General features: G+C 43.2%; 1 protein-coding gene across 2 annotated transcripts in view; it reads right to left on the bottom strand.

The window, feature by feature from the left end:
• Positions 1–19,634, bottom strand: part of Pdcd11 (programmed cell death 11) — a 45,026-nt gene that overhangs the window by 2,390 nt on the left and 23,002 nt on the right. The window contains exons 18-35 of one of the 2 annotated variants that reach the window (XM_076834212.1): positions 19,261–19,410; positions 18,735–18,850; positions 15,638–16,179; positions 14,760–14,822; positions 12,120–12,228; positions 10,307–10,396; positions 10,011–10,113; positions 9,402–9,579; positions 5,763–5,819; positions 5,044–5,166; positions 4,714–4,836; positions 3,787–4,084; positions 3,477–3,590; positions 2,714–2,863; positions 2,228–2,478; positions 1,339–1,507; positions 612–765; positions 3–168 (exon numbers count right to left, since the gene is read on the bottom strand). In XM_076834212.1, the coding sequence (XP_076690327.1) occupies positions 3–168; positions 612–765; positions 1,339–1,507; positions 2,228–2,478; positions 2,714–2,863; positions 3,477–3,590; positions 3,787–4,084; positions 4,714–4,836; positions 5,044–5,166; positions 5,763–5,819; positions 9,402–9,579; positions 10,011–10,113; positions 10,307–10,396; positions 12,120–12,228; positions 14,760–14,822; positions 15,638–16,179; positions 18,735–18,850; positions 19,261–19,410 (2,956 nt within the window). The remainder of the gene's footprint in view (positions 1–2; positions 169–611; positions 766–1,338; positions 1,508–2,227; positions 2,479–2,713; positions 2,864–3,476; positions 3,591–3,786; positions 4,085–4,713; positions 4,837–5,043; positions 5,167–5,762; positions 5,820–9,401; positions 9,580–10,010; positions 10,114–10,306; positions 10,397–12,119; positions 12,229–14,759; positions 14,823–15,637; positions 16,180–18,734; positions 18,851–19,260; positions 19,411–19,634) is intronic. The other variant, XM_076834213.1, reaches the window with a different exon arrangement.

Below are 19,634 nucleotides of genomic sequence, written 5' to 3'. Positions count from 1 at the left end.
ACCGGACTTCCTTCTGGCTGCCATGCTTAATGGTCATGTCAATGTAGACTGACCAGACATCTGTGCGCTTTGGGTAGGTGCTCAGTGTGTTTTCAAAAATGGCTTTTGCTCGCTCTGCATCCCCCAGCTGGAATTCCAGCTGGGCAAACTTGGCAATCACATCCACATCTGTGGGGAGAAGAGAGCTTAAGACACCTAGTAAATTAACAGACCCCTCTACTCAACACAATGTGCTACAGGGACAGATTAAGCCTAATTCCACTCCTGGGTCAAGACCTAGTTATGACAAGAGAGGCAAAGAGGAAAAAGGACAGTGAGGTGGGTTTAGAGCCAAATACACAACAAATGGGCACTACAGGATAGGTGAGAGTGTGGGGTTCCAGGGCCAACAAAATAAATGCTAATTACTTTTTGACCCTCCAATCTTTGGCGTTTAGCATTTAAAATGTAAGAAATATCACTGTATTCATGAGCATATAAAAAGACAGCTCCATACCCTCCATAAGGCTTTCCTAACTCAGAAGTTACCATCCCTGGAAGAGAAGGTGCCAATCCCTATTGCCAGATATCAGAGAGCCTAGCATATTCAGGAACCAGGAGAGAACACTCACGCTCCTTGGTAGGCAAGCACTCAAGGGCCCGCTGCAGCACACGGTGACTGGCCCCAGCCTGGCTCCTCCGTAAAAGAAAGGCACCATACTTGATCCAGACAGCTTTCTCCTGACGGAAACGCTTCAACATCCGGTTGTACAGCTCACCCGCTTCCTGTGGGAAAGAGAGCTTAAGCTGAAGAGTGGGTATTTCACAGGGACAACAACAAAGACAGGCTGCAACACTCATGAGAAGCAAGACTTGGGCTCCCTGATGCCAAGTCACATGTAGACCCATCTCTGGAGGCCAAAGGAGAGGTGAGGTGTGCAGTGGCAGGAAAGGGTGGGAGTTTTCCTATTCATCCAGCACCCTTCAGGCTGTTCCTGGATTACAAGAGAATGTGGGGATACAGTAGGAACAGGAGGAGAAGGGTACAGCAGGTCAGAATGCCACCTTGTCGACAATGCCTCGCCAGTGGCCTAGTCATACACTCCAGGGTCTGCTGTCCCTCCATTTCTTAAGTCATCACTTCCTTCACCTCAGTTTCCCAAACTGTAGGTGGGAAGAGACCACTCCTCTCACCTGAAGATGAGAAAGTTTAAGGCCCAGGAATCAGGCAGTGAGCCCGGGGCAGGATAGGACCTAGAATCCAGAGTTTCTTCCCTGAGAGTGCTGGCCCTAGGACCTCTAGGAGGGCCCTTTTGAGAGGCTCAAGGCTCCCTACAGCTGGCCATCTGGCCATCTTACCTGGAACTTCTCAGACTTGGTGTAGATGTCAGCCAGGTGGAGGAAGACCTTGAGAGGCTCATTGTACTGCACAGCCCGTTCAAAGACCTTGCCCAAAGACTCCTGAGAGCCATACATGTTTTCCAGGTTCAGCAGTGCCACCCACACATTCAGCTTCTCCTGCTCCTCTCTGGGGGCAGAGCAGGCACACATAAGCGCCATCAACTCAACCCAACGATCCTCCACTCCCCACCTAGGATGTTGATGGCCTACTTCCTTCTCTTAAGCTCCACCCATGTCCTCAGATCCCACCGGCAAGTGCAAACACTGAGAGGCCCCATCCCCACTGTAGCTTGCACACCATCAGGAATCTGTACCCCTGCCCAACTGCCAGGACTGAGGCTCCCCTGGCTTCTACCTCTACTCCTGGAAGGAAACCTCCAGGTCACAAACTGGCCTGAGGTTTGGGCTGGAAGCAGACTCCTGGGTCTGATTCTCTCCCCAAGGAAGTGAAACAAGGCTAGTCATCCTTCTTTAGGCTTCAGAGAACAACTCTACTCAGCCTGGAACATGGCCACCTGGGTTTTTACCAGGTATATACAGAGCTGTCTTCCCCATTCTACTTCTGCTCCAAACTGCATACCTTGTTTAAGTGTAAAGACTCTAATAAATGTCACCTGTAGCTATTTCAGTTAAGAGGACATAAAATATAAATGAGCAGATCTATTTCACAGATGGCCACACCTGAGAGAAAGCCTGGGAACCAATGAGTCCTGGGACAGCCACCCACACTGTTAGCTCGCCTCGAAAGAAATGTCCTGTGGTGGCAAACTCTGCAGTTAGAACTTGGGCAATACAGGGCTCTCTGTCTGAAGACTCCTCCCTACAGTGAGGAAGCCAAAGTCCAGACCTGAAAGAGATGGTCTTCAGGGCTCTCTCTGCCACGGCCCGAGCCTTCTCAATCTCTGTGGCCTGAAGGTGGAAAGCCATGTACTGCAGCCACAGGATGGAGCTGTTGGGGGAGCTTAGTACTAGTCGATCAAAATCATCTGCTGATTCTGGCTGTCGCCCAGGATCCATGAGAGCCTGCTCAATGCGGGACAGCTCTTTCTCTGCCTTCTGCTTTTCCAATTCCCTTTCCTTCTTGCTTTTCTTTTTCTGCTATGGAAAGCAGAAAAGTGAGTGAGTCATGTGCTCCTTGAACCCTAGGGGAGGTGCATGGTGGAAGCCAAGAGCTGCCAGGGCAGTGCACAGCTCTATAAATACTATGTGGCCTGAGACTGGTGCCATCCCCCCATCATCCCCACCCAGGAATAATACCCAGGCTAGGACAAGCCACAGGACTCTGATACCGAGGGGTCTCTTCAAAAGGACAAAGCCCTGGAAAATACTGCACCGTGGCTTGATGTGGCTTCTCATCTTCCTCGCTATCTGAGCTCTCCCCTTGAGGTGGCAAGGCTGGGGTCAGAGAGTCAAGTCCAACGTCCCAAATAAAGCCCGAAGAAAGCTGCAGCCGGGGCACATCTGCGGGCTTGGTCAGCCTCCCCTGGAAGATCACAGGTATTAGGAAAGCACTTGACTCCAGTGACTCCATTCCCCTAGCCCACTGGGAGGAACATACTCCTGCCAGGCAGAGACCCTCCCTGGCCTCCCAACCAAGTTAGGAGTCAGCTCACTGGGGAAACTACAGCTGTGACAGAGAACAACAAATTTATAAAACGTAAGTATAAAACAACAGTACAGCAGAAACAGACACAGGACCAAAATTCTGTGGAAAATAGGGATGCAAGCACCTGATGCCTAGAAACCCTGCTGGGGGCCCCCGACCCATCTTCTCAGCTCAAGTACCCCTGCTCCCCCTTCCCAGAGGAGAACAAACTCAGAGAGGTAAGTTTCATCTTTATCTGCCCACCCCTGTAATTTCATGAAGTACCACTCAGTGTGTATTAGAGTTCATTTTACACAGCTCACTCCATGGGTTAAGAGATCCCACCTCCAAGGAACTGATGACCAGGAGAGGAAACTAGCAGCATTCCCCTACCCTTTCACATTTTACAGGAAAAAAAGAGGTAAAGGAGAACAGAGTCTAATTCTTTGGGAGGAAGCCAAGGAACCCCCCTCCCCGCATCCTTTCCCTGCACCAAGGGTTGGCTTTTTACCTTGAGCTGCACCTTTGTCTCTTCTATTTCCTCTTCTCCTTCCCGATAATACACTTCCACGCCACTGTCATCCTCCTCTGCCAGACCAGTCTTCTGCCTCTTGTTTGCTCTTTCCTGAGATGTCAGGTGGGAAAATGCCCAGGTGTCTCCTCCAGCACCCAGCTGAATGCTGTCCCTCTCCTCCCTACACTACCCTGTGCCTAGCCCCATAGGCTGCTCTCAATCCAAGAGAAACCTGGGCAGCTGTGGATGGCTTCTCAAACACTCCTTTGTTCAGGAGATGAGGCTCAATCCTCCCCGAGGGACTTACCTGCTCATTCCCAGATTCCTGGCGCTCCCGCTTATCCTGCCTCTTCACTTGTGGCCTCTGGGGCTCTTTCTTCTTGCTGGGCACCTTCACCTCCTCCTGCCCCTTCTGGTTCTTTGTTTCTTTCCTTTTCTGATTATTCTTCTCCTTCTTTTCTCCTTTTTGATCTTGCTTTTCAGTCTCTATTCTCCCTTCCTTTTGCTTCAGAAGTGGCAGCTCCAGGGGAGCGGAAAATACGTCAGGCTTCCCAGTGTCTCTGGGGAGGAATGAGAGCTCTACCAGGTTCTTCTGGTGGTTCAGGCTATGACAGGGAGAGGGCAAGGGCAGAAAGTGAGGACAGCAAAAAGCACACAGGGCACCATAGGCAGCTAGGCCTCTCCTCAGCATCCCTGGCTCCAGGCCCTGCCCCCACTTATTATGGCAATACACTCAGTATTCTCAGAATGACGTGCATGTTGTACTATGCTCGTAAAAATTCAGGGGACATTTGTGATACCCCCTGCTTCATCATCCCCAATAGGGGCCACATCTGTTCAAGGGATTGAGGCTAGGACTTGGGTAGAGGGTTCTAAACAAAAGCCTTTTGCTCATCTGAACATGACAAGCACTCCAACACCAGCTATTATGTTTGTTTTTTTAGGATTAGGGACTGGACTAAGGAGTACTTGACCACTATCATCCTTAGCCCTTTTTATTTTTTTAATTCGAAATACAGTCTCACTAAATTGTCCAAGCTGGCCTTGAACTTATTCTTTGAACTTGTGATCCTCATGTCTCAGCCTCTGAAGTCACTGAGATTATAGGTGTGCACCACCATGCCCAGTCAAGCCACTATATTTAACATCAGCCTGGAAATCTGTTCCTAGAGAAAAGAAGGCTGATTTCTATCACAGAGGAACAGAATGATGGCGAGGGAGAGAAGGCACCTACCTTAGGACCTTGGCGGTGAGCAGTTTTCCTTCTGGGAGGTATTCGTGAAAAAGGTCCTTGTTGGGCAGGTTGAGCTGGGAGACATGTGAGTACTGGGCCAAACCAATAACTGAGGGCCCAAGACTGGAAGGAGACAGACAAGTCCTGCAGTCATGGATACCATAGGATCCCAGCCACATCTAGCAACTTCACTTTCTCAAGGACCCAAGTTGTGACAACATTTATAACACAGAAAGCTCCTGGCATTCAGCAGGATAAAGTGGGCTTTGTAAACCAGAATACATCATCAAGCATGGTCTGGGTCCAAGTCCCAAGGTCCACTTCACTCACCCTAAGAGCACACCATTTGGCTGGATGGACCTCACGTAGCCCCTCAGGAGCTGCCCTTCCTTAACATCGTGGATGGAATCAATTTCTGGATCTTCTACTTTGCTTTTGGTCTCTGGGTTTGTCCTAAAGGAATAAAAGGCTTACGTACAAACAGCTTTAGCCTCTCATTCCCACCTTCCCCAATTCACCTGCAATAATTGTACTTTGCATGTAAGAATACACCTCTGGATCTATCCATAGGAAATAATCTCCACACCTAGACTATATTCTCCTGGAGTTCTATCAGGCCAGGGATGCTTGCCCAAGAGCCAACCATGCAGAAACTGGGAGAAGATGACCAAGTCAGTAAGAAGTCAAACCTAAAAATTGGCCTTATAAATACCCATTTCTATCCACAGAGCATGAGGACTTTCATCCCTTTCGTGCCACACTCATGCCCAACCATGGAAATCCTGAGATTAATCCATCTCCCCTCTGCTCTTACCACCTACATTTGGATGTCTGAACCTCTCCCTGAGAAACAAGAGCCTGAGCAGACAGGGTTCTTCCAGCAATCTGAATGTCCCCAGCTTTTGTGGATAAGAGTTTCAGGGTATAAAGTGGATGAGCAGAGAAGAAAGGTGGCAAGTCCAAAATTCCATGTCAGGCACATGTAGCTGCCCCTCAGTCCTCTGACTTGAGTCTTCCTCCCTTCCTATCCCAACAACATGGACACTCACCTGGATAATCGCAGTGATAAAGTTAATACATGGTCTCCAGTGGAGAGGACATAACATCTGGAAGGAGAGCAAAAGAAGGAAATATTCATTGTCAGTATCTGTGGAAATATCAAAGGGCCTCAGCTGTCTTTCCCAGAGGTGAACAAGAGGCAAGAGCAAAGAGACACGAGGCCTGGGTTCTACTTTGTTCTGTTGAAAACCTGCTAAGGAACTCTGGTTAAGTCACATCACTTCTCCAGACCTTAGTTTACTAGTCTGTCAAGTAAAAACAGCACTACCTAGTCTTCTTACCCAAGAAAGGTATTAGGAAAAAAAAAGTAAAGATGTGAAAGCTCTCTGGAAGGCTCAAAGAGTCATACTCCTTGTACACATGGTCCCTGACTTACAAGGGGTTTAAGATTTTACTTTTTTTAAACTTTAAAATAGTGTGAAGGGCTGGGGATGTGGCTCAAGCGGTAGCGCGCTCGCCTGGCATGCATGCAGCCCGGGTTTGATCCTCAGCACCACATACAAACAAAGATGTTGTGCCTGCTGAAAAACTAAAAAATAAATATTAAAAATTCTCTCTCTCTCTCTCCTCTCTCTCCACTCTCTCTTTAAAAAAAAAAATAATAAAATAAAATAAAATAGTGTGAAAGTAGTATGCATTCAGTAGAAACCATACTTTGAGTTTTGATCTTTTCCCAGGCCAGTGACAAGCAGTAGAATGTGCTCTGGTGATGTAGAAGCAAGCCCCAGCTCCCAGCCAGTCACACAATCATAAGGGAAACAATGCTCTGTAGTGTGGCTGAGCTGGATATTTGGTAGGTGAGGTGAATTCAATGCATTTTGACTTAAAATATTTTCAACTTACAATGGTTTTATTGGGATAGAACCCTCTACACACACAAGTTGAGGTGTATGTGCATTTAAGAGATGAGACCAGGGCTGGGGTTGTGGCTCAGTGGTAGAGCGTTTGCCTCGTATGCGTGAGTCACTGGGTTTGATCCTCAGCACCACATAAAAATAAAATAAAGGTACTATGTCCACCTACAACTAAAAAAAATAAACATAATACATACATACATATATATATTGTGTTCACCTAAAACTAAATATAAAAAAAAAAAAAGAGAGAGAGAGGGAGAGAGATGAGACTAGTCCTACATTAGATCCCAAGAGTGTCTGATCTTAGGACAGTGAGAGAGAGACAGACAAGACCGATTAACCACAAGAGACCACAACCAAGGAAAGATCTACTGAAGACACAAATAGCAGTTCATAAGTAGTGGATCAGTAAAACCTGAGCAGGGAAGGTTTTGACGGGAAAGCAAGGTTGACTCTTGTGTTTATAAACTATTTCATCCAAAATGGCAATTTGTTCGTAATCCTAAGTGGTAACTTTAAAGTGTAGAATCTTAGAAGTAAAAAAGATCTCAGCAATAATACAATCCAAATTTTTCCCACAGTTTGATATCTGCTTTTTATAATAGGCATCAGGGCCCTCAGAACAAGAAAGGTCTCAAGAGATCACCTAACCTTAAGCAAGTAATTTGTTACTCTCATCTGACAAATGAAACTGCAACTTAATGCTACTCAGTAGTCTGGCTGTCACAAAAAGTATTTAAAATAAATACACTTTTAAAAATTCACCCTCATTTTTGTAAGCCTCAAGAAACAAACCAGAGAGGACTCTGGAGGTCTCTGAGACTTATTTTTTTTTTTTATTTTCCCAAGCCCTGGTTATTTCTGTGTTGTTAGAACTGATAGGTCGTTGAAAATTTAGGAAGTACTAGTGACTGGGATACTTGAGATGAGAGAGGGCAATGAATATTCTCCAGTCTCTGCCTCCTGAAGGGCTCTGTTCTAACTACTAGCTAACTTTATTATGTTAAGCTAAAACCTACCCTTTCAACACCAGTATATATTCAAGCTATAAAATAGTCTTAAACTCTAAATGAGGTAGGTTCATTTTAGGGCACATGATAGTTCATAAATAAAGCCCCTTCTACCCAACCCCAAAAACTTACTATACATTTATAGAAAACACCTATGGATCAGTTATTTCAAATTAAGAATATGTATCAAATAAAAATGAGCAAGTGACTTGGACAGGCAAAACAGAACAAATGTAAAATAGTCAATAAAAATGAATAATATGAAAAATGCAAATTAAAAGGAGACACCCATGTGTCTGCTATACTATTTTTTATCATCATCATAGTTTTTGCATTGAGATTCACAGCAATACTTTTTTTTTTTTTTTTTTTTGAGACATCAATTTCTGCTTAACCAATGGCTATGATAAAAATTAAAAATACCCAGGATTCTGGGTACAGTGGCATACACCACACACTTATAATCCCAGCAACTCAGGAGGCTGAGGCAGAAGAATTTCAAGTTTGAGGACAGCCTGAACCTAGCAACTTAGCAAGACTCTATCTTGAAATAAAAAATAAAAAAGGTTGGAAAAGTAGCTCAGTGATAGAGATCTAGCCTGGCACGTGTGAGGTCCTGGACAGGAAAGGAGGGAGGAGGGGGAAGGAAAGAAGAAAAGAAGGAAGGAAGGGAGGGAAGGAGGAAGAAGAAAAGGAGAGAAGAAAGGAAAGAAGGAAAGAAGAGAGAAGGAGAAAGAGAAAGAAAGAAAGAGAGAGAGGGAGGGAAGGAGGGAGTGAAGGAGGGAGGGAAAGGAAGGTAGGCAGACAGAAAGACAAACAGAAAAAGAAAGAAAAAAAAGGAAAGAAGGAAGGAAGATCCAAGAATATCCAGTGTTTGTAGGGATGTGAGAAAGAGTCATATGCTGCATACTGTTAATGGGGAAATAAGCTGGCATAATCTTTTTGGAGGGTAATTTGGCAAAATGCATAATGACATTTCATCCATTATTTTCACATCTAGAAATTTATTTCCAAGGTATACTTGCTCTAGTATCCAAAACATATATACAAAGATATTCACTTTAACATTATGGCTTATCAACAGAGACCAGGTTAGATAATTTTTCCCGCTTTGGGTACTGGAGATTGAACCCAGGGGTGCTTAACCACTGAGCATGCCCCCACCCCTTTTTAATATTTTATTTAGAGACAGGTCTTGCCAAGTTACTGAGGCTGGCTTTGAACTTTTGATCCTTCTGCCTCAGCCTCCTAAGTGCCTGGGATTACTGGCATGTACCACCACACCCCAGATCTGGTTAGATAAATTTTGATAAGAAATGGGTAATGAAATACTAAACAAATATTAAAAATAAGGTAACAGAGGTGATGGGTTGTGGCTCAGTGGCAGAGTGCTCACCTAGCAGATGTAAGGCCCTAGGTTTGATCCTCAGCACCACATAAAAATAAATAAATAAAATAAAGGTATTGTGTCCAACCACAATTAAAAAATAAATTTTTTAAAAAATAAGAAGTCTGTGATAAACTGCTCCAAGGAAAAGACAGTTGCAAAACTCTACTACTATAGAAAGGAAAATTATACGTACATGTGTGTATAATGGTAAAATCTGATGGATACAGAGAGAAGTGATAGAAATTCACATTTTTAATTTTTTATATTCTTGTTTTATTTCCAGTATCAAATCATGGATTACGTCTACAAAAGAAAAAAAAAAATATCCAGCAATTCCACAGAAGGCAAAAAGAGGAAGGAAACATGGCATACCTGACAACTTTCTGAGGAATGAAGTCCTTCAGGGGTGTCTCAGAGTAGGAGTCACTAACGTGAAATATGCTGACCCTTCCCATCCTCCCAAAGGGGAAAGAGACAGTCAGCCCCTTATTAGGTGTCACCTTCACCACTCGGCCCATGGCCACATCTCCTTTCTCAAGCTTGTGAGGACCTGGTGGGAGAAGGAACCAGATTGAGGGAAGAAAACACTGGAATACTCTTCTACCACAGGCTGGGAGAGGTGGAGGCTGCCCAGACCTGGGGCATCCATGCTGAACAGACCACAAGGATCACAAAGACCTAGCTCACAACACCATGTAGCAAGAATCCCAGAACTACATGGTGGACAACTTTTCTGAGGGACCTGAAATAATAACTGTAAGTAAAGGTACTCTGACAGTGGTAAAGAAACACAGCAGAGAGAAAAGCTCCAAGAGAAAAACTTCCCAGAACAAATCATACTTGGTTTTACGCAGATTCCAACTCTGAAGGCATCCTTCAACCTGGGCAGTAACTGAAGATGCCTTCCCCTCCCTTCTTCTCCCCTTTCTTGCCCCTTGCTTCCCTTCCCTTCCCCAGCCAGGCACCCCTTCATTCCCACACCTATGAGTGAGAGACACAAGAAGGCCTTGGAGGAGTCTGGGCCAACCACCGTGGCCCTCAAGGCCTGTCCAATCTGGAACTTCTTATCTGGATGTTTCAGAACCTAGAAGGATAAAAAAATTCTTCTGATGCTTCAAGAAATGCCTGTCATTTATCCCAAACCCTAACATTTAAATATCCACAGTAAACACCTCCCAAACCTAAGTAAGTACAGAATGTACCCACTGGGAACACACATCAGACAGTCAAGCTTCAGGAGCCTGGGCCTCCTTTCCAGAGATCTAATGCACACTAACCTTGAAGCTAAGAGAAGTGAGCAACAAGGGAATTCTCCCCCGGATATCCGGTGCAATCTCCACCTCAAGCCATTTCTTAACCACATTATACTGGGGAAAAAAAACAGGAGCTATGAGATAGAATAAATACAATCATCCCTTCTCTCCCCTACTAACATACTCTTTTAAAACCACAAGCCTGAAAAGGTCTTATTCCCACACTTTTCCAAGGGACAGGAGTCCAGCCCTCCACCCCACTAGCCTGACCCAATCTCCACTTCTCACAGGCTTCATCCAGAGCCTACCACAGCCTTGGTTAGTATGGCAGAACATGCATCCCTCCTCAACTTCTCACTTGAGGCAAATAAGGACCTCAAAGATGTCTTCATGCATCAGGATCAATCCTACCAGCCTTTCTACCCTCCTGCATGATTGGCTACGCCCACTGATTGTTGATTGTTCACCATCTCCATGGGCCACCATCTTATTTAATGCTTTTGTATGTGTGTGTGTGTGTGTGTGTGTGTGTGTGTGGTGTTGGGGATTGAACCCAGGGCCTTGTGCTTGCAAGACAAGCACTCTACCAACTAAGCTATATCCTCAACCCCCAACATCTTATTTATAGATCAATTTAAATTTGATTATTCACTGTTTATAGTGTTCTCCCATAAACAAAGACCTCAAGGTTCAAGTCAATACAATAAAACAAGAAGCCACTATGCACAGAGCATTATGGTAAATACAAGCCAGGTGCTGCCTTTGAGGAAACTGTGGTCTAAGCAGTAAGTTGAAAGAATATGTGAATAACAGAGCCATAAGCAACATACAGAGAGTACAAAACACTACAGGAGTACTGATAATGAGTAATCAGGAAAGGGGCTCTGTGCTGAACCCTGAAGGGTAGTAAGCAATGGGAATAGAGTACTCAAGGTATAGAAACCATGATGAGTACAGGAAGGGAAAAGACAGGGAGTTTTCAGAGAGACAGGTACATAGGTGCCTAAGGTTAGCTCAGGAAGAGCCTTATACTCTATTGTAAAGGCATCCAGGGTTTATGGACATCTATAGGTAGTAGATAACTAAAGAGATCAAGCATCACTGACATGCTCAGATGTTTATGGAAGAGGTTCTGGCAACTAAAAGGAGGTACCCCTAAAATTCAAGGCCAGTCCAATTTCCTCTGTTGATAGGCTCTAATGGGTATGATTATGATCTCTCCTTTTTGGAACTCCTATTCCACTTGGGGTTAGATTTGATTATTCACTGTTTATAGTGTTCTGCCATAAACACAGACCCCAAGGTTCAAGTCAATACAATAAAATAAGAAGCCACAATGCACAACCTGGGACTGGGGATTTGGCTCAATTGGTGGAGTGCTTTCCTCACATGCACAAGGCCCTGGGTTCAATTCCTAGCATCACCAAAAAAAAAAAAAAAAAAAAAAAAGAAAACATAACCTGGTACCTGATTATATATTGTTTTGTACTACTGGTGAACTTAATGAAACGCAAGACTATAAACCTAGTATTATACTTATTTCAAATCTTGCCCTATGGTCTATTTTTGTCTCCATTTATACAATTAATCTATAAACATGGTGAATTGCAAAGGACTTGATACTTGTTTTAAAAAATATAATTTACCTCCCTGATCAGATCAGAGGTTTTCTAGGAGCAGAGGCCACATATCACCTCTCACAAGCTCAGCATGGTAGCTAGCAAACACAGAACCAAATGCCCAGTCCTAATGGCCTATGTCTCCAGCTTTCATGCCCCCCAACCCTTTCTTTTCTGAAAGACATACCATCTCACATTGCAGGGCAGCAACTACTCACCCTCTTTAAGAAGCAAGTCACGATCTGACCAGCATGGTACTGCTTAATCTTCTCCATGGGACTGGCAGAATAAGTGTTAAGAGCAGTGTGGCCATCCTCCTCCAGCTCACTGTTTGCAGAAAGACAATGGAAAACATAAAACAACCTCTAGGTGAGGCTTCTAGTTTGAAACCATCTCCCCTAATTGGCTGTGAACTAATTGTAGAGGATTACCCTACTCTTATCTACCCTCTATGGCTGATTTCTCTCCTTAAAGGGAAATCCTCACAATACTGACCCAGGGTTAATCTTTTCTATGTCATTCATGTAGGCATGAACCAGACTATAACAATTTCTGTAAAATTAGGAAATAAAAATGTTTTACTTCTTTCATAGTACTTTAGCTTTTGCTTTACAATTTGCAGAACTGCTTTCACAAATAACTTCACAGAACTTAACAACAATCTCATAATGAATTAGGCAGGGTAGATATTAAGCCTGTTGTACATTATTGAAAGGAGCTAAAGTCAAGGCTTGACTCAAAACCAGAACTTGGACCCTCTGCTAGCCCCTCCTCTATTTTCTTCAGAAAAGCAAAAAAGTCATGGGATATGAAAGTTACCAGTCCAAAAATCACTTTCCCTCCCCCAAAATAACGAAGTACTACCCCTACTTTTCAAATAATTTCTTAAACAACAACAACAACCAAAAAAAACCCTCATCAATAAAATGGTACAATTAATGCTGGCAAAAATGCAAAACATGATTACAAGTGCTGGTTGAAAATGGTACCTTCCTACACTAAAGTTGCAAGGGCACATGTCCTGTGACCCACTAATTCCACCCAAGAGAAATTCTTACGTTTACGTCCAATACAACAAGTTCACTATGGTATAATTTTTAATATTTTTATATAATTTAGAGAAAAATTGTAAACAACCCCAAATGTCATCCATTAGTTTGAGAATCTGTACAATTTGGCACAATCACAGGACAGGTTACTATTTTATCTATAGACACAAAAATGGATAGATATCAAAAACAAAATAGTGAATGAAATAAAGCAAGTGAAAATTCATGTAAACTGATAAAAAAATAATCAATTAAATGTTTTTCATCCTGATTTCCAAATATTTATTTTAAAACATAAGCACAGGGCTGGGTTGTAGTGGGGCACACCTTTAATCCCAGCAACTCAGGAGGCTGAGGCAGGAGGATCACAAGTCCAAGGTCAGCCAACAATTCAGTGAGGCCCTCACTTAGTGGGACCATGTCTCAAAAGATAAAGGCTGGGACTGTAGCTTAGTGGCAGAGCACTTGCCTAGCATGTGTGAGGCACTGGGTTCAACCCTTGGCACTACATAAAAATAAATAAAATACAACAATAGAAAGGGCTAGATAAGTGGCTCCAGTGGTAGAGTGCCCTGGGTTCAATCTTTAGTACCAAAATAAATAAATAAAATGTAAGCATGAGAAAAATATCATATAATGTTCATACCATATTTCTCAGGGCCCCTGAGATTAAAATAAGTCACAATACAACACAGCTGCCTGGAGGAGCGACAAGTCCTGGGATTTGTCTATCTGCTATTATATCTCTGCATTTCCCACCTCTTCATTAAATCTATTCATGTTCAGGCTTGGCCTGCTTTGCCACAGCCAGGCACTGCCACTCTGGTTTATACCACAGTCTCCCAGGATAGGAGGGTAGACCAATGACAGCAGTAACGATGACAGGCAACAGGCACTCTCAGGACCACAGTGAGTCTTCCCACAGAGTTCACTAACTTATCCCTGGCAGTATCTATTAGTTTAAGACAACCACCTTCAGTTTTAATAAACTATTTGACTTCAATACTAATTATGGGTCCAATTAAAATATGACATCACAACTCAGGTGAAGATGTAAAGACTAAAACCACTAACATGATGAAGTCTCTTTAATTTCACAACAAAGACTGGAGTAGACAGAATCAAAATCTAAAAAACTAAGGAAACCAAGAAGTAAGCAAATAGAAATGTGGTTCATTCATCAAATCTCATTATTTTAAAACCACAGGCCTGACGCTTAAAATTCCAAAAGTATGGTCAGCTCTGGAACTCAATGTCCCAGGACTGTTTCCATTATGTCAGGCACAAGGCCTCTCAGAAGTATTAGCTTTCTATGCTGATCCCTTCAAGATGCTGACCAGACCTTCTTCTTTGGAAGCTGCTTTAGAGTTCCTTCTGTAATAGCCCCAGGTGCGTATGGCAACCTGGACGGCTCCCCCAGGGAGGCTGAGGCACATGCTAAACATGCATTCTTTTTTAAAATTTTTTAGTTATAGTTGGACATGATGCCTTTATTTTATTTATTTTTATGTGGTGCTCATGTGCCAGGCGAGTGCTCTACCACTCTACTGCTGAGCCATGACCTCGGTCCCACTAAACATGCATTCTATCACTGAGCTACATCCCCAGCCCTTTTAATTTTTTGAGACAGTCTCACTAAGCTTCTGAGGCTGGCCTCAACCTTGCATTCTTCCTGCCTCAGCCTCCCTTCACAGCCGTTCTCATCAATGAGGCAAAATAATACAGAATCAAGATGAAAACTTAGGATTCCTGATTCCAAAGTTCAAATCTCTTTCAGTAATAGGACTGTGCCACTAGGATCCCCCTCACCTTGGCCGAACACTCAGCTCCAGGATAGTTCGAACAAATCTGGGATGACTGATTGGGAGAAACCTAGAGAAACAAACAAATCAAATCACTTCTCTTATTCTCTGGAACATGGTGATCTGGAAATCAGGACTTCTATCTACTCCACTACAAACCACACCTAAGCCACCACCCTCCTGTACCACCATGGATGGAAATTTGTCAGTCTGAGAGGAATGTGTCCATTCTCATCCCTTGCAGTAAATGATAAGGAGCTGGTTTGTCTCATCTTTTAGGACTGAAAAGAACATTCCTAACTCCTTTATTCTAGAAACAAGGAAACTGAGGCCTAAAAAGGATATATGACTTACTGAAGATCCACTTAGTTCCTGAAATTCACAAGCAGACTTTGAACTCTTTTTTTGACTTTTCTTGTTATACCATGGATTTCCATTAGAACAACATATAACAGATTTAAAATGAGTGTAATTAAGGTGTGAAGTGGAGGATGGATTATGACAACTGCTGATGTATACTGAGCAAGAGCCATTAGCCATGCAGCCTACTAGGCACACACCATACGTGTTCTCTCAGTCTTCCCCACAGCCCTACAAGGTAATCACTACAATCTCTCACTTTACAAATAAAATTCAGAGAATTAAGTAGTTAAGTAATTAATTAAGTAATTACTAGCACCTGGGTATGGTCAATCTGGAATTCAAACCCAGAGTCTGACTTAAAACCCACAATCTTCACCACCACTCCCTATTTTTGTAAGGTATCCTGCTAAAGGGTTCTTTACAGAATCTGATTTACATGCAACTTTTTGAAATCTGCCTATATTCCCCTCATATTATGACAACTTCCCCTCAAAGCCAGCCCATCCCTCAAAGTCTCCATACTTAAAAGTCTTCACATCTCGTCCACCAATCACTCGGGCTGTGATTGTCTTCCCAACTTTCAGCTTGGCAGTAGGAGAGGTGCCCACTGGAACATCATCCAAGATATGGGATGCATGGATACAGCCAACAATGCCATCTTCCAGAGTCACAACCACATGAGTGGGCTTAACCGACTTCACAGTCCCAGTGACAATGTCCCCAATAACAAAGGTGTGCTTCTTTTTAGTCCCTACAGTCAGAGCTGGATCCCCCTCCTCATCCTCATCAACTGTCTCAGAATCCTTCCGGATCTCTCTCATGGTCCTTTTGGCAGCTGGCCCCTCAACAGCCAGAAGAAGACCCGTCACTCCTGGTTCTGTAGTCTTGAGGGTTAGGCAGACACCCTGTCCCACCTGCAATTTCTCTGAGTCAAAGCGGAAGGTGTCATTGAGGTGAGAGGTCAGGGAGAAAGCTACCAGGTGGCCAGTCTCCACTAAGGAGGCCACAGCAAAGGACTCCTCCAGGTGTTGCACGATGGCCTGGTGTTTGCTGCCTTTCTTCAGCTGGAAGAGAGAAGAAAGCAATCATCCCTGCTCTCCTTACCCAGCAGCATCACTTGTTCTTGGCCTCACCTGGCAGGGTGAGACTGGAGAAACCTTCTGGTGTCCAGAGGACTAAGCTGTAACCAACTAATTTTCCCTCCCCAGAACCAGCTTTCCCTATCTGAACACAACTCATGGAACCTCATCAGAGTCACCTGGACTTAATTTCTGTTTTGAATTCAGATTTCTTGGCCCTATCCTAGAACTAGTTAGTTCTGAAATTTAGAAGTTATTTAGACAATTCTGATGCACAGCCAGGTATCTCTTGGTGGCTTTTTGGCCTTAAGACATGGTGGGTCCTAACTCTCAATCCTGTGACTCTCCTACCAATATGTTCACTACTTCCACCATTCAGCCAGTATCATTACAAAGAGATCATCATGCACAAGGCACCCAACCTGACTTTTCTCAAAATCCCAGTTGTGACTCAGGAGGTTGAAGCAGGAGGATCTCAAGTTTGAGATCAGCATCAGCAACTTGGTAAGACTCTAAGCAACTCAGCAAGACCCTGTCTAAAAATAAAAAAAAAAAAAAAGGGCTGGGAACTTAGTTCAATGGTTAAATGCCCCTGGGTTCAATCCCCAGTACCATAGTGTTGCTTTCTGTTCTCCCTTTGTCTCTCGTAAAGTTTTAAAACTATAAGTAACTCAAGGTCAAGGATTATATTTAGGTAATTTTAATCCATACTTCATGCAATTATGTGCTTAATAAGTACTTAGGATGATGACCAAATAAATATGGGTTGCATATTCCTAATCAGAAAATCTAAAACCCAAAATGCTCTAAAATCCAAAACCTTTTGAATCGTATCGTTTTCAACTACTGAAAATATTCCAATCTGAAAAACTGAACTCTGAACTGGTTTCAAGACTTTTGAATAAAAAATACTCAACCTGCTCATCTGTACCAGAAGAAAATGCTACTAATTTTCAGATTTTCTTCAAATACTTTTTTTACGTCACACAAAAGCATAGCATAAGAAGCACACCAGGAGTGAGGATGTGCAGCCTGGAGGTTAGAACCAACCAGGTTCATACAATGTTTTGTAAAAATCAAATTAGTTTCCAACATTTTCTACATTCATTCAAACAAAAATCCAAATTCTGTCATCTCTTAAAAATCAAGGCATTAGGGCTGGGGTTGTGGCTCAGCAGTAAAATGCTTGACTAGCACATGCAAGGCCCTGGGTTTGATCCTCAGCACCATATAAAAATAAATAAACAAAATAAAGGTATTGTGTCCAACTACAACTAAAAATAAATATTAAAAAAAAAATAAAAATAAAGGCATTAGACACAGATATTCCCACCTGGAAATAGGATGGAACAAAATACTCTACGCCCCTTTGGTATGGGTAGGTACTTATTCTCATCTATCAGGGTCTTAGCCCTACACTCCCTGATTCACACGACTTACTCACTCATCTACATTATCCACGTGGCCCTAAAGATAGGGTGACCATGTAATTTATTACCTGAACTTTAGTGAAAGTTAGTCCTCTTAACCTCATCAGGATAAGAGGTCAAAATCAGACACGTTGGGCTGGGGTTGCGGCTCAGTGGTAGAGCACTTGCTTACCATGCGTGAGGCACTGGGTTCAATCCCCATTACCACACAAAAATAAACAAAAAAATAAAGGTATTGTGTCCAACTACAACTAAAAGAAACATTAAAAAAAAAAAAAATCAGGGGGTTGTGGTTGTGGCTCAGCAGTAAAGAGTTCACCTAGCACCACGTGCAAGGCCCTAGGTTTGATCCTCAGCACCACATAAAAATAAATAAATAAAATAAAGGTATTTGTGTCCAACTACAACTAAAAAATAAATATTAAAAAAAAAAATCAGAGGCTGGAGTTGTGGCAGAGCACTTACCTAGCATGTGTGAGGCCCTGGGTCTCAACACAACATTTAAATAAATGAATAAAATAAAGATCCATGTTTAAAAAAAAAAAAAATTCAGACATGTCCTAGACAGATTCAGGCACCCAGTCACCATACCTCCAGGTGCCTGTATTATAACCCCTTGAGCTACAAGTCTATGAGGCTTCCACAGAAACAAATCAAGGTCGGATCTGGTGGTGCACGCCTGTAATCCCAGCAGCTTGAGAGGCTAAGGCAGGAGGACTGCAAGTTCAAAGCTGCCTCAGCAACTTTAGAATACCCTAGGGCTGGGGATGTGGCTCAAGCGGTAGCGCGCTCGCCTGGCATGCGTGCGGCCGGGGTTCGATCCTCAGCACCACATACAAACAAAGATGTTGTATCCGCCAATAACTAAATAATAAATATTAAAAATTAATTCTCTCTCTCTCTCTCCCCTCTCTCACTCTCTCTAAAAAAAAAAAAAAAAAAAAAAAAAAAAAAAGAATACCCTAAGCAACTCAGTGAGACCCTGTCTCTAAAAATATATAAAAAAGGGCTGGGGAAAAAGTTCAGTGGTAAATGCCCCTGGATTCAATCCCGGTACCCCGCCGCCCTGCAAAAAAGAAAGAAAGAAATGAAGCCAGGTATACAGCTTACCTTTTTAGATTTCCTATTCACCAACTCATGACAAAGGGAAACATGCACCTCCAACTTCAACATATCAACATTGAGGATTACAACCTTCTTTTTCTGGCCAGATTCTACTTCCTGACCTGCAGTATAGAATAAAACAAGGATGATTCCCTTAAAACAGAGTGCGTAGAGGACAGCACATCTCCTGGGACCCTTCGACCCAAAATAGCAAAGAAGACATATCTCCTGGGTTTATTATGGACAACAATTAAGTAAACCAAGGTGTTCGACCTACATAGATAAAGTTCAGGTGGATCTTAATTTCTGCAACTGATACATACAAATCTAGATTTATTCAATTATAAGAAAAAATTCATACCTAACCCTTCTTTAGCATGCTGTTACCTTAATTTGCATTCGCACAACTAGGCATGCCAAAAGCTTCAGATGGAACAACTCCACTTACCATTATCTATTTGGAAATGCTATAGCCAGCAGAGGAACAACTAGCACAAATCAACAAACCACAATGAGCAAATAATGCATTCACCTGCCCGATGATACCTGCTGGCTCTCAAGACCAGGTCAGGCACTGGACCCCCGCTGAACACAACAGAGCCATCTTCCAACACTTTCTGCACCACTAAGTCAAGGACCATTCCTGGGGTCATCTCAGCCAGCGTCTGGATCAACACAGAGTCTGCCAAATGCCCAAAAGGAAGCAGGGATTAGTTAGATGAAATAACACTTGCTGTTTTTTTTCCTCTAAGAATGTGCTGTCACCAACCAAGGAGGGCAGTGGAAACTTGCACTAACAAGGTGGTTTTACAAAAATGTCCAGAATCTAGGAAAGTTCTTGTGACAGACAGACCTGGGCTACTTGCTAATCCTACCCGGCCATAATTTGTGAAATCAGCCAACAAA

This window comes from Callospermophilus lateralis, chromosome 15 (assembly GCF_048772815.1).
Source record: "Callospermophilus lateralis isolate mCalLat2 chromosome 15, mCalLat2.hap1, whole genome shotgun sequence".
Classification (NCBI taxonomy): domain Eukaryota; kingdom Metazoa; phylum Chordata; class Mammalia; order Rodentia; family Sciuridae; genus Callospermophilus; species Callospermophilus lateralis.
Note: the sequence above shows the minus strand (reverse complement) of the source record. Positions and strands in the feature narration are given on the sequence as shown.